The 16,709-nt window shown below is 40.0% G+C and overlaps 1 protein-coding gene across 1 annotated transcript; it reads left to right on the forward strand.

Annotated features, from left to right (window-relative positions):
• The first annotated feature begins 9,558 nt into the window (after positions 1-9,558).
• Positions 9,559-16,654, forward strand: LOC146644141 (sodium-dependent neutral amino acid transporter B(0)AT1-like). Its single transcript, XM_085395365.1, has 12 exons — positions 9,559-9,775; positions 11,833-11,973; positions 12,065-12,202; positions 12,291-12,472; positions 13,606-13,716; positions 13,799-13,911; positions 14,057-14,185; positions 14,792-14,948; positions 15,057-15,261; positions 15,392-15,551; positions 16,096-16,258; positions 16,499-16,654. The coding sequence occupies exons 1-12, from the start codon at positions 9,577-9,579 to the stop codon at positions 16,652-16,654; spliced, it is 1,854 nt and encodes a 617-aa protein (XP_085251491.1). The 5' UTR covers positions 9,559-9,576.
• The last annotated feature ends 55 nt before the right edge of the window (positions 16,655-16,709 follow it).

Here is a 16,709-nt window from a genome sequence, read left to right on the forward strand (position 1 = left end):
TTTACACACTGTAATAATGTCTTAGATTTTTTTAAGCTGGAAAAAAACGAAGAATACAGGCCTCGCTACCATTCAGCCCCCTTTTGTGTTGTTTGGTTATTGTGTTTTTAAGGCGGACTGTTGTAAACTTCTACCTTGTGATGTACAGTTCCAAGAAAAGGTTTGTGAAATTTCTGCACTGATCCTAACTTGAGGCACAACTATTGATAAACTTTGTCTGACTAAACTAGCACAAACAACGGAGCTTTTCATGTCATTATTTGAACACACTGAGCACACCGATCATGTCATATGTTTGACTTACTAAATATTGAATTGATTAACTCTTATACTTTCTTTAGCAGCGTCCATGAGATGTTTTCAGTAGCCGCTCGTGAAAGTTCTGCGATGAGCAGCAGGACTTTTGTAAAAGTGTTTCAGTTTCTCAGTATTTCTGGAATGTTTTGTACATCACTCTTCATCAGAGCTCGTCTTTTTCACTGTGTTCTTTGGCTCATTGAAGTATTATAGCACCCAGCAATAACAATTGGTCATGAAACCAGTATCGATGGCTGCAAGGCAACTGGGACAAAGCAACCCCAAACCATGATGAAACCTCCGCCATGCGGAGATGGAGTTTTTGGTGTTAGTGTTCAGCAGGTGCTGGCTGACCACTTCTGGTCTCGATTCATCCGGCTGTACCTTCCAAGCCTGCAGCTGCGGCAGAAATGGCAGTCATCCCCCGCGGATGTCACAGAAGGTTTGGTGGTGATGATCGTAGATCCTCAGCTGCCTCGCACTTCCTGGCTCGTGGGTCGCATCTCCAAAGTCCACCCCGGTGCAGACGGGCACATCAGGTCTGCTGACATCAAGGTGAAAGACAGGACCTTCACCCGACCTGTGGCGAGGCTGGTGGCACTGCCTGCCCTCCCGGACGAAGACAGAAGGCAATCATAGTGACTTTGTTTGTAAAGTTGCCTTTTGTTGTGAGCAAATGTACTCCATACATTTGGGGGCGGCTGTACAAAAGGCCCCGTAGTTACGGTTGTTGTTCAGTTGTTAGTTCACCTGTAGTTTTTTTAGAGTGGCCAGTAGAGGTCACCCTACCGCTTTGTATGAGAGAGACTATGGGCAGGGAGAAACGTGGGCAAGGCACCTGAGCTTTTCTGCTCCGGATTACCAGCAGAGAAGTGGTCATTCCGTGAAAAGTGTGCGTTAATGAGCAACGTTAAGTTTGTGATGTGTGACGATGTGATAATAAGATGTGTTTGGGACTGTAACTGAGGTTAGGGGGGAAATTACTATGTTTCTGTCTGTGCCGCTAGCGGGCGCTAGGCTAAGCTAAGCTAACTCTCCTGCCATGTGGTTGGGTATAACTGTGTACTGGGTTAGCTCTCTCAGTGGGTCTATACGTGAGTCGTGAGTAATATATGGCCTATGGCAGGGGTCTGCAACCTTTAACACCCAAAGAGCCACTTCGACCCGGTTTCCACGCAAAAGAAAACACTGGGAGCCGCAAATACTTTTTGACATCTAAAATGAAGATAACACTGCATATATTGTTTTTTTACCTTTATTCTTTGTATGAACAACTAAAGTAAGTAAGTAAAGTTTATTAAGCGCTTTTCACAGAAAGGCAGTCACAAAGCGCTGTACACAAAGATTAAAATAAACAATACAATCAACAGACATTATACACAATGTAAAAGATCAAATGTAAATAAAGAATATAAAATACGTAGATCAACAAAAGGCTTGTTTGAAAAGAAAAGTTTTTAATTGCTTTTTAAAAGAATCCACAGAGCAACTAAAGTGTTGCTTATGAAATCCATGAAGTGCTACCGAGAAAATTACATTTTATTTATGTAATTAACACATTTTGAACTCTTAAAGAAATATAACAAAAGTAAAGACACCCAGCTGAACTAAAATGATCCATGTAGCAAACAAAAACTGTTGTGAGCCGCCACCCTTATATCGCCTTTGGGCTTTTGGAGCCTTGACCTGACTTTTAAAAAGTAATTGGAAAAAAGCACTATGCGGCTAAAAAAAAAAAAAAAAAAGATATTTGCAAAATTATGCCTAAATATGTATTTTACCTGGTTAATGTGTGTGGCGGGGCGTGGTCTACCTGAGCGGCACCCGTAATCACGCCTCGCCACCTTAAAGTCTGTGCTCTCTATGCTGTTGTGTTGGTATGTGTCGGGCTGTGAGCTGAAAAGCTACAGCCGGCTGTATGCGTACAGCAACCGTGTGTGAAAAGCGGTCAATAAAGAGATGCTGAAAAGCATGTTCATGCAAACATCGTCGGGTCTGTCGTGATATGTTTACAATAAGACTTATGGTCCCGAACCTCTGCGCACAGCGTCTGCAAATCGGGGCTTTCATCTTTACGCAGGACTGTAAGCTGTCATCTGTGGGGCGTGAGCGGTGTTTGTTTTTAACGTAGTTCACGGTGGAGAATAGCTGCCGACATAATGTGGATATGAAGATCCATAATTGGCCTACCTGGGGTCGAAAGTCTCGATAAATGCACGGCGTTTCGGCTTCCGCGAGTGTGACACTTATTTTGAGCGATGAAAAAATAATAAGATATAATTAAATTTTTATATTTCAAAATCACAATAATCTTCCAATTTAGAAGTACAAGTTAAAAAAAGAACTAAACACAAATAAAATACACTTCAGCTAAATACTTCTAATTTATTTTCCCAAACCACCCAGAGCCGCAAAATAAAGACTAAAAAGCCGCATGCGGCCGACACTCCGGGGAGTGGTAGCGGCAAATCTGAACTAGCATCTTACAGTACTCCCAGTCCAAGCTATCTACCCAACAAAATGCCTCAAACAATCAACGTAGCTTTAAATAGCTGCATGCCTTATGACAAAACTAGCAAACGCTGGGGGGAACTAACTAATGCAGTGACACATTGTTTAGCCAGGGACATGATGCCTATTCATAGTGTGGAAAGAGAAGGTTTCAAAAAGATGCTTAAAACGTTCAATTCACGCTACAAGCTACCCACCAAGAAATACTTCTCTAAAGTACTGAGGTGTCAAATGCGTTATCTTCAGTGGAGTGCGTCCACCACGGACATGTGGTCAAGCCGAACATCGGACCCCTACATGAGCCTCACAATACATTATGTGGACAAAGACTGGAAGCTACAAAACAAGTGCCTCGAAACAAGTTTTTTTCCCCGAGGACCATACTGGGGAAAATATAGCCAAAGTCTTAAAAGAGTTCCTCAGCTCAAACAAGTGTGTGTGATGACAGACAACGGGGCCAACATTGTGAAAGCCGTTGCACTCAACAACTGGACCAGACTTTCATGCTTCAGACATCGCCTGCACATTGCAATAGGTAAGTTAATTATAACGTCAGATTAAGCACTTATTGTATTAGTTTAAATGGTAATAATACTGTTTGTGTTATTGATCTCTGAATGTGGGTACTTGTGCTGCAAGATATATATACAGGGTGGGCCATTTATATGGATACACTGTAATAAAATGGGAATGGTTGGTGATATTAAAGTCCTGTTTGTGGCACATTAGTATATGTCAGGGGGCAAACTCCTTGTGATGGACCGAGTTGAAAAACAGGAGGAGTCCCAGGAATTATTAGAAAAATATAATTTTCATTTATTTAACCCCAAAAAATTATATTTACAAAAGTAATAAATGTTGAGCTCATAAAAGAGGTCAAAGAAACAAAACTGAACTCAGGCAAAGACTGCAAACTTAACCAGGCAAATGACTGCTCAAACACACATAATTGACCTAAGCATGAAATGACATACAAGGGTATATATAATGGCTGATCAGACCATTGTGACACATGAGGGGTAACAAACAAAACACAATCATAAATCACAAACGATGCAGTATTAATAAACTAAACACTAAAGAAGAAAATCAAAAAACCCCATTAAACCCTAAACTCAAATATTTAATTAAATACAAATACTTTGTTTTTAAAGTAAAGAAAACACACATTCCCCCCTTCAGCAGGAAGTGGTGGTGTGGTCCAATTATCTTCCTTTGTATTTAATGGTTTCAAACCCTGGCTACCATCTTTTGTCCAGCAACTCCCAGGGATAATGGCAGGTAAGAAATAAAAAGACAAAAGTTAGTCAGAAAGCAAAGAAATGAAGTAGTATGAATACATAAGTAAACTAAATGTGCGCGCTTACAAATAGAACAAATGTATCCAAACCAATCAATAAAGTTATTGGCAACTAAAATGTATTACTATGTTCAAATGAAGAATGAAAATACAAAAGTTACCGACTTTAGAGTGTGGCCATGGGTTTGGCCATCACACTCCTCAAGATGGGTGGTGACCATGGTGGCCATTTAGAAGTCGGCCATCTTGGATACAACTTTTGTTTTTTCAGTAGGAAGAGGACCATGTGACACATCAAACTTATTGGTAATGTCACAAGAAAAACAATGGTGTGCTTGGTTTCAACGTAACTTTATTCTTTCATGAGTTATTTACAAGCTACTGACCACTTATAAAATGTGTTCAATATGCTGCCCATTGTGTTGGATTGTCAATGCAACGCTCTTCTCCCACTCTTCACACACTGATAGCAACACCGCAGGAGAAATGCCAGCACAGGCATCCAGTATCCGTAGTTTCAGGTGCTGCACATCTTCACACCATAGACAATTGCCTTCAGATGACCCCAAAGATAAAAGTCTAAGGGGGTCAGATCAGGAGACCTTGGGGGCCATTCAACTGGCCCACGACGACCAATACACTTTCCAGGAAACTGTTCATCTAGGAATGCTCGGACCTGGCACCCATAATGTGGTGGTGCACCATCTTGCTGGAAAAACTCAGGGAACATGCAGGCTTCTGGGCATAAAGAGGGAAACGCATCATCGTGTAGAAATTTCAAATATCCAGTGGTCTTGAGGTTTCCATAGATGAAGAATGGACCCACTATCATTGTACCCCACATACCACACCAAACCATCACTTTTGTTGTTCCAACAGTCTTGGAGGGATCCATCCAATGTGGGTTAGTGTCAGACCAATAGCGGTGGGTTTGTTTGTTAACGTCACCATTCACATAAAAGTTTGCCTCATCACTGAACAAAATCTTCTGCGTGACCTGAGGGTCCTGTTCCAATTTTTGATTTGCCCATTCTGCAAATTCTGTGCGCCGATCTGGGTCATCCTCGTTGAGATGCTGCAGTAGCTGGAGTTTATAAGGGTGCCATTTGTGAGTAGCTAATATCCGCCGAAGGGATGTTCGACTAATGCCACTCTCCAGTGACATGCGGCGAGTGCTACGCTGTGGGCTCTTTCTGAATGAAGCTAGGACAGCCACTGATGTTTCTTCATTAGTGACAGTTTTCTTGCATCCACATTTTGGCAAATCCAACACTGAACCAGTTTCATGAAACTTAGCAAGCAGTTTGCTAACTGTAGCATGGCAGATGGGTGGTCTCGTAGGGTGTCTTGCATTGAAATCTGCTGCAATGACCCGGTTACTGCGTTCACCAGATATCAACACAATTTTGATCTGCTCCTCACGTGTTAACCTCTTCGACGTGTCAATGGCTGTGAACAAAGAGAAACTTGTAAATAACTCATGAAAGAATAAAGTTGCGTTGAAACCAAGCACACCATTGTTTTTCTTGTGACATTACCAATAAGTTTGATGTGTCACACAAAAGTTGTATCCAAGATGGCCGACTTCTAAATGGCCACCATGGTCACCACCCATCTTGAGGAGTTTGCCCCCTCACATATACTAATGTGCCACAAACAGGACTTTAATATCACCAACCATTCCCATATACTTTCAGCAGCATATTAAACATATCAGGTCCCCATAAGGAGAATCATGTGCTAACGGCTATCTAAATGACTCGGGTAAAGTTTGTAGCATGCTTGTCGTTTTTGTCTGCTTCCACTTGTCTTTGCACTAGGATGATGTCGGCGTAAATGTGCAGTCATGTTCGTTGTGTTCCCACTAGTGCTGTCAGCGTTAATCTCGTTAAAATGACATTAAAGCCATAACGCGGCAAATCTCCGTTAACAAGTTACCGCGGATCGCCCTGTGCTTGGGGCTGGACGGCGTCAACACGTTAACAAGCTAACTGCGCTAACGCACTAGTTCCCACAAATTGAGCATTGCGTGGCACATACGACATGCTGTTTTACTTTTGTCCATGACGCGCTTACCATCAGGGTCATGCTTCACATGAAAACCAAGATAGTTCCAAACGCCAGATCTGAATGAGGGTGGGGGAGGTTCAATTTCGGGTAGCGTTGAGGTAGTTGCCATGTTGCAACGAGCTTAGCTTCTGTCTTGCTAGCTTGCGCTGCGCTCAGTGGATCTGCACTCGACAGTGCAGTCTAGGCGGAGTAGTCGAACGCAGATCCACTGAGCGCTCAACACAGACAGCATCGTCAGAAGAAAAGTTGATAAAATAAATTAAAAATATTTTATTGTTCGATACATATGCGTACCGAACCGAATGCACTGTATCGAACGGTTCAATATCGATACGAGTATCGTTGCACCCCTAATAAATATGTGTGTCTATATGTGTGTGTAAATAATTGTGTGTTATACATAAAACTTAAATGTCACACATTCCACACCGCATTGATATTGCTGTTGAGTAATGAACTGTGTTTCCTTTTAAATGTATGTCTTTTAGAAAGAAGTGTGAAGGACCCAAGGATCAAATGGGCAGTTGGAGTGGGAAAGAAGATTGTTGCTGCTTTTGGCCACAGCTGGAAGTGCCAGCAAGCTCTGCAGGCTGCCCAAAAGGAACTGGGCCTACCAGAACACAAACTCATAACTGAATGTTGCACTCGTTGGGGTTCAAAGCAGAGAATGATCCAACGGCTGCTGGAACACGAAAAAGCTATAACACAGGTCTTAGCAGCTGATAAAACCACAAGGCACCTCATGTTGCCATGGCAAGACATTGAAGTGCTTGACTTGGTCAGCACTGCATTGAGTCCACTCCTGGAGTTTACAGATGCTTTCTCTGCTGAAGAGTATGTAACCATTTCATGTGTTAAGCCTGTTCTTCAGATGTTTAACAATGACATGTTAAAAGTAAAAGAAGGTGACACTGAGCTGACCAAAGACATCAAAATAGCAATACTTGATTACATGAACAAAAGCTACAAAGACAGTGTCACAGAGAGGCTTGTTAACATGGCTTCTTTCCTCGATCCACGGTTTCATACAGAATATTTCTGTGAGAGTGAAAGCGAAGCCATCAAAGTTCAAGTCATGAGTGAACTAGAGCATCTTGTGTCACACCAGGGTAGCACAGCCACAGGTTTTTCAGAAACACCTCATAAATCTACTGAAGACCAAACAAGTCAGGGAGCTGTTAAAAAGCCAAAGAAGAGTCTCGGGAGTTTTTTTTGAAGGGACCAGTTAGTGTCAAGATAGAGGTAACTGCAGAGAGGTTATCATCTGAACTGCGCAGTTATGTGAATAGTCCACCAGCAGACAGTGAGTGTGATCCTCTTTCGTGGTGGAAAGTTCACACAGTAAACTTTCCCCACATCAGCAGATTAGCTAGGGAATACCTCTGCATTCCAGCAACTAGCTCTGCATCTCAAAGGTTGTTCAGCACAGGTGGAAATGATGTAACTTGTCAAAGGTCCTCCCTTAAGCCCGCATCTGTGAACATGTTAGTGTTTCTGACAAAGAATCTTAAAACTTGAAATGTAGAAAATGTAGCATAATTTATCTATGTTTTTGTTTGTTTTGTTTTTACTCAAGAGTTTGTGCAATATTATTATTTGACTTATTGATTTTGCACACTGCACTTTTGTTGCAAAGCACCTCTTAAGTTTTGTGGATATACATGGTTATCCATAACCATGTATATAACAGGATAACCACTGTTCAATTTTGTGTGGCTGTAATGCACATTAAAATAAACAGCTGCTTGTTTAAACAAGAAGAAATTGATGGGTTTTTTTTCCCACTAATAAAGTTGTGGAGTTGTATTTTGTTTCGTGTCAATTATATCGTCAGTTATATCGTTATCGCAAATTTTCAAATCTACATCGTGATAAATATTTTTGGCCATATCGCCCTGCCCTTCTCTGTGGGGGTCAAAGTTTGCAGAACTACGAACGCAGCTGGAATCCATAGCTGTGCGTGTTCATGGTGCTTGCATTTTCACCTGCTGGACATCACTACCTGACATTAACATGTGTATCTCTGTACTAACAAACATGCCATATTGGCCCAGTTTATTTTTCTTATCATTGTTGTGAGGAGACCATAAATAGCATTGCATTTTCTGTCGTACAGCTCATTTGCTGTTATGGAGTTCTTGTTATGGATAAAAAGTGTCTTTTTTTGTTTCAAAATAGCTGATAACTGCAAACATCTGCGAACAAATGTGATTCTATAAAGTGGTTCTATATAGCGTGTAACTGTTAATATAGAGCGTTATTAAATTCATTGCTAATGCAATCATATGGCACATTGACTTCTGAGGAAATTTTAGATGGCACTCATCATCAGAAAGGTTGCCGATCCCTGGTTTATTTTGATGTGCTGTGTTTGGTTTGGTTGCATTATGTTCAGTCATCTCCCCTTTGGTCTTGTCTGCCCAAACCACAGTGGCCCTCATTTCCTTAGTTGTGACTAATAAGTGCTCACTCAAACAAAATTTAGCCCCGGATACAAATTTGTCTTCAGTCTCAGTTCTGCACGGGAGATGAATGCTGATTATGGCACATGATACAAACACAAAGGGAAAACGTAACATTTGTAGGGATGATGAAATGAACTTAATATAGAAGCAAAGCAAAGAAATTGGATTTATAATAGACGCTCATTTAAAAACATAAATGTTAATAATTACCATGCGTTTCACGATATCTGTCTAACATTTTGTTCAGACATATATACATACATATGCTACCCTTATTATAGTAAGATTATTATTATTATTTTATTATAAGATTATTCTGTTTATCTTATGTTAGCAAAAGAAAACATCTGATAAAGGAGATTAAGCACTGTACTAAAGTCTAAAATGATTAAATACACACAACACAAATTTAAAGACTGCAGCTTTTTGTGCGTTTGTGTGTTTTGCTGATTGCCCATAATTGTGACATGGGTAAAACCCAATGCCAATCAATATAAGCTATAGATATTAAAAAACAGTTATAGTCAGTTAAAAATCTTTGTGGTTCAGTTTAGATTATGGTTCAAGCAATGATTTAGTGTTTCAGTGAGAAGAAATGTGCTACAAAAAGTGATGAAAATAAAACTGATGCTTAGAATAAAAAAAGAGTTCTGACCATAGCAACAAGAGAAATGGGTTTTGCTCCTATTTCTGTTCTTTTAAATGTTCATGTAGACTGTTAACTAATTTGTAATAAAACTAAGAAACTCAACGGCTATAAATGAAGGAGAAAGTACAGAGTGTGCCTGTGTCTGGTTAATCTGCCCAACACTGCAGATAAAGTAAAGGTCATAAATCGTTTCATGATTACCCGACGCACACACATGCACTCCCCCCTGACAAACGCTTCACCAGCAGTAGACACAACGTGCGCTTCAGTATACAGTGGACACCATGAGACTGGTACTTCCTAACCCAGGACTGGATCTCAGAATCCCCAGGCATGAAGATCTGGAGAGGATGGAAAAACAGGAGGCTGCAGACAGACCCAAGTGGGACAACAAAGCTCAGTATATACTAACCTGTGTGGGGTTCTGTATCGGTCTGGGTAATGTTTGGAGATTCCCTTACTTATGTCAGAGTCATGGAGGAGGTAAGCTAAGACAGAAAGGGCAAGATAACATATCTGGTTAATAATCAGACAATTTAGTGATTTACTGATTTTAAAAAATGTGTGTTTGTGGTATACAGGAAGTAATTTTTATATTAATCTAATAATTATTATTATTATTAATAATATTAATATGCTTTTCTTTAAATAATTAAAACTTTAACTGCAACAAAATCACTTGACCTTTGTACCAACACTTAAATGGAGTTAAATTGTCACCAATTCATTAATACAAGAGAGTGCCCTTAGGTTTGCAGTCAAGCTGCATTAATGATTATTCACCAAGATGTCCCCTGAGTCCAGCTGGTTAAGTTTAAACACAATCTTAATTATGTAATGACAGGTGTTGACTTTTATGCAGTTACCTTATTGCACTCAAATATTTTTAAAATATGCATTTATTTTGTAATTTAATCATTCTTTTTAAATCGTTAACTCAAGCACAGTATCATGAGCTATAGCAACGAGTGTCCTTTCTGTGCAATAGTGATGGTGTATACTGATTAATACAAAACAGCAATGTGACCTTTCAGGTTGCACTGACACGAAATCTTATTTTTAGCCTACAAAAAAAAAGTGCTAAATATAGCCAAACACATCTATGACTAACCATAGTGATAAACGTCGCCCATCGTATTTGTACATAAGAGCATATCTAACTTTTAGGGCCACACAGTTGCTAATGGCTAACTGCTATTAATAACTTTTATTAGAAGATGTTTTAAATTATCATAAATATGTCGAATTTTGAACATTTTTAAGTTCCTACACACTTCATCGTGTTGTCGCGTTATCAGACAGAATCAGACAAACGGACACTTGTCAAAAACATAAAGCATTAAAATGTAGACTAACAGAAAACACTTCATTTAACAAACTCAGAGCCTTGTTCAAAAAACAAAAATAAACCCACACAATCTGATTATCAGTCCACTTCTTGTGTAATTTGGAATACTTAGCCTTCATGTACATGGATAAACTGAAGGGTTAGACGTATCTCTGGGGTCCTGTGTCAAGTTCTTGCTGGATCTGTTTTCTATTTATTCAGGATGTGACTTTCAGGTACTGTTCATCAACAAATCATTGTTCCTCCACCACTGTATGAGGTCTTTGGGCTCATATGCTGTGTTAATGGCCAGACATCTGCACTTTGGGTTTTATTTCTGTCCAGCGTACAACGGCCCTCTTTTACTGATATGTCTAATATGACAAAATTACCATCAGATTTATGAAATGCGCAAAGCAGTCTGTTTTGTTCTTACCATCATGCGTAAATTGAATCTGAATCATTCTGAACCAAATCCGATTTTTTCCATTAAATAGACACACTTGCCTCTAGGTGAAGCAAAGAAAGTGGTGATGATGTAGCAAGGGAGGAGCTTGCATCACCATGCCAAGAAAGCAGAAACTGAAACTATTAAGTTCAAAGAGGAAGCGCAGCTTTCCATTGGAGTGATGAAAGCCTCAAAAATGTAAAAGGAAAAAAAAAGAGCCTCTGGCTGAAAAAATGAAAGTTCTGAATATAATTTTTCCTGAGATGATCACTGTGGCTCAAGTAAGAAAAAGATTGGACATCAAACCCGATATGTTAAAACACTAATAGACTACAAGAAAAACAAGAAAACATCTCATGGTCGGTTAGACCGAAATGAGAAAACCACTGTGGTTAAGAAAAAAAAGCAAAGAAATTAGACTTTAAATGATGACATCCAGCAATGATAAGTAATTTTAATAAGACGATTAGTAGTAGTAACAGTATTAGTGGTGGTATTTAAATTTTCTAAGAGAACCTGGCCGTTGTTTGTTCGCGTGAATGGTTAGAGGCAGTTTAGATTTATTCATATAGCACAGGCTAATTCAGTTAATAAAGCACTGATTTGAGAATAAAACATTCATGTGCATGACTTACACCCACAGTCGTGTATGTCTGTCATGGCATTAGTTGTTCCCCAGAATTCTGTGCTTGAAAACAGTTGTGTGTTACTTTCACCTGTTAATGATATACTAACAATCTCTAACCTACTTAAATATATTTGCAGGTGCATTTTTGATTCCTTACCTGATTCTGCTGGTGCTAGAAGGAATGCCTCTCTTACTGCTAGAGTTTGCTATTGGGCAGCGCCTTAGAAAAGGCAGTGTGGGAGTGTGGCGGGCCATCAGCCCATATCTGACAGGTGTTGGTAAGTAAAATGGTCCCTGCAAAAAAACCAAAAATACCCAGTGTGTGGTTTTTAGTGATTGTGATGATAGATGATTAATGCTGTCCCTCAGGTATTGGCTCCATGTTAGTGTCCTTTATGGTTGCCCTGTACTACAACACCTTAATTGCCTGGATCATGTGGTATTTCTTCAATTCCTTTCAAGATCCATTGCCTTGGACTAATTGTCCTCTCAATGAAAACAGGACAGGTATTTGTACACTGATTTTCATCCCACACACACAAATCATAGCATCTGTTTTGCTATGTTTAAGAGTGGGTTTTTTTTCCCACTTTAGGATTTATACCAGAATGCCAACAGAGCTCCACGGTGGACTACTACTTTTACAGAGTCACTCTGAATGCTTCTAACTCAATAGCAGACTCTGGAGGACTCCAGTGGCCCATTATAATATGTCTGTTAGCTGCCTGGACAGTTGTTTGTATCTGCTGCATACGAGGGATCAGTACTTCAGGCAAGGTTTGTAGAACCTTAAATAAAATGATCACTCTTTACTCTGCCAATGTTCCTATTTTATTCATTAACGTGAGTATCCATCCCTCCATCCATCCATCAGTTTTCTTCTGCTTATCTGGGGCCTGGTCGTAGGGACAGTACCCTGAGCAGAAAAGCCCAGATCTCCATCTCCTTAGGCATCTCCTCCTTATCTGGGGAAGTGCAACACAATCCTGGTCCAGCTGAGAGATATAACATTTCCAACATGTCTTGGGTCTGCCCAAGGGCCGGGGTCCGGAAAGAAATGCCAGGAAACCTCACCCAGGTGGCCCCTGGAGGCATCCTAGTCAGATGCCCGAACCTCCTCAACTGGCTCCTTTCGATGTGGAGGAGTGGCAGCTCTACTCTGTGCCCGTCTCAAATGACTGAGCTCCTCACATTATCACTAAGGGAGAGAGACCAGTCACCCTTTGGGGAAAGCTCATTTCTCCAGCTTGTACCCACAATCTCATTCTTTCCGTCATTACCCAGAGCTCGTGACCTTAGGTGAGGGTAAGGGATGTAGATCGACCAGTAAATCATCAGCTTCGCTTTTACACTCAGCTTTCTCTTCACCACAACAGTCCGGTGCAGCGTCCACATCCACGTCAGAGCCATTTGTTAATCCCTCGCTCCCCTCACTCGTGAACAAGACCCCGAGATACTTAACTTCCTCCACCTGGTGCAGTAATTCGTCCCTGACTTAGAGTGGGCACTGCTCACTTTTCCAGCTGAAATCCGTGGCCTCTCATTTCAAAGTGCTGATTCTCATTCCTGCTGCTTCACATTCAGCTGTGAACTGCTCTAGAGTAAGCTGGAGGTCTTCACCTGATGAAGGCAACAGGGCCACATCATCGGCAAAAAGCAGTGACGAGATTCTTAGACCACCAAAGTGGAAGACTTCCACCACAAAGCTGATTAATCTAATGTATTTTTAAAATCTGGAATTTTAAAAAGACATTTAATATGATGCATTGATAGCATTAAGCTAAGTACCAGAATAGGTTTCCACAAAAAAAAAGAAAGAAAAAGCATTGTAAATTATGAAATTTTGTATGCTAATTGTTATAGCTACATTTCCATCCCACAAGTTGTTCCACTCTCATTTCTGTCCTCAGGCAGTCTACATCACAGCCATCTTGCCATACATAGTGCTGGCCATCTTCCTGATCCGAGGACTGACTCTTAAAGGTGCCCTGAGTGGAATAAAGTTCCTCTTCACACCAGATGTATGTTTCAAATCTTGATTTTTTTTTAAAGTATGAATTTAAAGGTCAGAAATACATGTCAGTGTGTGTCTCCCTCTTGCAGGTGGAAGAGCTGATGAATCCAACTACTTGGTTGGATGCAGGTGCACAGGTCTTTTATGCTTTTGGCTTAGCGTGGGGAGGGCTGATTTCCTTCTCAAGCTACAACCCTGTTCAGTAAGGAACTGCACTTTTAGCATTTTGTTCACTTTAATTTAATTTCTTTTAAAAAAAATAGGCAAAATAAGTCATTGAAAAATGTTCTAAAAACCAAAGTCAGGCTGTTGTTTCCTTGTTCTTTTTGCACGTTTAATTTCCAAAGCAACAACTGTGTGCAAGACTCTGTGATCCTGTCTGTGGTAACTGGCCTCACCTCAGTCTATGCAGCCACAGTGACCTACTCCATCATTGGCTTCAGGGCCACTGAGAAATATGACACCTGTATCAACGAGTGAGTAAAGCTTATTTTAAGGCTTTGAAAAAGTTTACTACTTTTTGGTAAAAGGCACTAAACTTACTGACCAGGAATTTAAAAACCCTGTGACGTCCAGGTACCCCTACCCCTTAACACCATGCTTTCAGCAAATGTAATTTGCATCTTTTGAAAAATTTTCTCCCAAGTCTTGTAAAAAACAAACATTCTGGCTTTAGCACAACAGAACTATTAGCTTCTTTTCTGCAAAACATTGAGTTAAGGTTGTAAAGGTTTTTATCCTCTTTGTTGACTTCACAGTGTTCAGTTATAGGTACAAAGGTTTTAAAGTCAGTCTAATGAGATCGTCATCATTGCAAGCAGTCTGCCTGTAGACATGACACCAGCTGGTTTGTCAGTCAGCACACAGCACCACAACATCCTTATATATTCACATCAAGCTACGGCAAAATATGTGTTTAATGTGACTAGAAAATGCTAACATGCTTAACTCAATTGTGGGGATGGTAAGAATACCTGATGAACACCTGCATTTGTGCATTGCCATTATAAACATATGTAAGCATATCCTTTAAGTAGATAATAGTAACCCCGAATTACTAATCTGATGTAATTTCTCATCAGAAACATCAGGACGTTACTAAATGGATTTGAACTCCCTGAAGACAGCATCACTGCCAGCAACTACAATGCAGCCCTTCATCATCTGAACAGCTCCAATCCAGATACTGTTTTTGGACTGGACATTAAAACCTGTGACATGCAGAAACTCCTCAGTGAGGTGCCTATTTTAATGAAAATCTATTAAGTTCCCATGATATTATTATTATTATTATTATTATTATTATTATTATTATTTTATATTCTAATCTGCATTGCATTTGTTCAGGGAGTGGAGGGAACAGGTCTGGCCTTTATAGTCTTCACTGAGGCCATTACCAAAATGCCGGGTTCCCCAGCCTGGTCTGTCCTGTTTTTTATCATGCTTCTCTGCCTCGGACTCTCAACACTTTTCGGAAACATTGAAGGAGTCGTAGTCCCTTTGAAAGACTTTAATTTATTTCCCCAAAAATGTCCCCATGAAATATTGACTGGTAACTTAGCTTTATTTTATTTTATTTTATCTACATTTGATGCATTCCTCAGAATTTTACATTTAAATTGAACATTTTTAGAGTTTCTTGCTGGATTTTTAACAAAAGATCCATTGTTCTTATTTTTTAGGAGCAACATGTTTTGTATCCTTCATCATCTGCCTCCTGTTTGCACAACCATCAGGAATTTATTGGTTAACTCTCTTTGATAACTTTGCTGGATCTGTTCCACTGCTGACCATTGGATTGTTCGAGATGATAGCTGTTGTTTACATCTATGGCATTGACAGGTTAGTAGTGCTTCCATTTGTTAGCAGAGCTGCTCTGTGCAGCGTTATGGCATAATAATTTTAAGGGAGAATAAAAAGTCGACACACATATCTCATTCCTGACGGAGGACTCTACCACTACACTTCTCCAGTCCATTCACAGAGTCGTTGCATGGTAAGACATGGATAGGAAGTGGGCGGAGCCTTTTACCGTCATTTTATTACGACGCAAAGTACAAACACCTGTGGACACACAATCCAACACCATTAATTTCAGCTGCATATTTGGAAACTCAAGTAAAGTGTCAGGAAGAGTAGCTTTACATTTCACTACTATTAAGCTGCATAAGGTAGCTCAGCTTTCTGCAAAGCACAAAGAACAACGGGGTTAGCTTGGTGCAGGCATTTCAGCACATATCAAGCTAAAACAAACAGTTCAGGTATTAAGGGAAATACCTGAACTTAGACATTAAGATTCTTTGTCCGTTTGGAAAAGCAGCATCAAAAAGTGGTAATTTTTTGTATAACATGATGTGAAGCTAACTGAAATTTTCTTGTTTGGCAGGTTCAACGAGGACATAAAGTTCATGGTTGGGCGAAAGCCTTCTATTTTCTGGCAGATTACGTGGCGATTTATCAGTCCTCTGATTGTCCTGGTTATTTTGGTTTTCTACCTGGTGACTCAAGCCCAAAAGCAGCTCAACTATCTAGTCTGGGACATAAATTCTGTAAGTTTGCAACCACCATCCTAGTTACTGAATCAACTTAAGCACCTCCTCTTTGTTTTGCTTTGTATCTTAATGTTCACTGATGCAATTATATGGCGTCCCAAATGTTTATATTTATCATCATAAGTAAAGTCAAAAGACAATAAGCAAATTGGCAGCAGTCACATAGCTTACCAGTTTGAAAAGTTATTGCATAAACTCATAATAGGTTGTTGGATTTTTTTCATTGTTCTTTTACAGGAGACATTTCCAGCTTTGACATCAATACCCTACCCCTCATGGATCTATGCTGTTATCTTCCTCTTAGCAGGAGTCCCCAGCCTGGTAGTGCCTATGTACGCATTATGTCGGCTGATCTTTGTTTGCTACAAGAAAAAAATGTCATCCAGACTATAAATGAATACATCAGAGAACAAAGAAGAATTCAGGATTATTTAACAGCGCGTCCTGC

This window comes from Rhamphochromis longiceps, linkage group LG22 (genome assembly GCF_057381845.1).
Source record: "Rhamphochromis longiceps isolate RC_006_pf linkage group LG22, R_longiceps_female_GT1.1, whole genome shotgun sequence".
Classification (NCBI taxonomy): Eukaryota; Metazoa; Chordata; class Actinopteri; order Cichliformes; family Cichlidae; genus Rhamphochromis; species Rhamphochromis longiceps.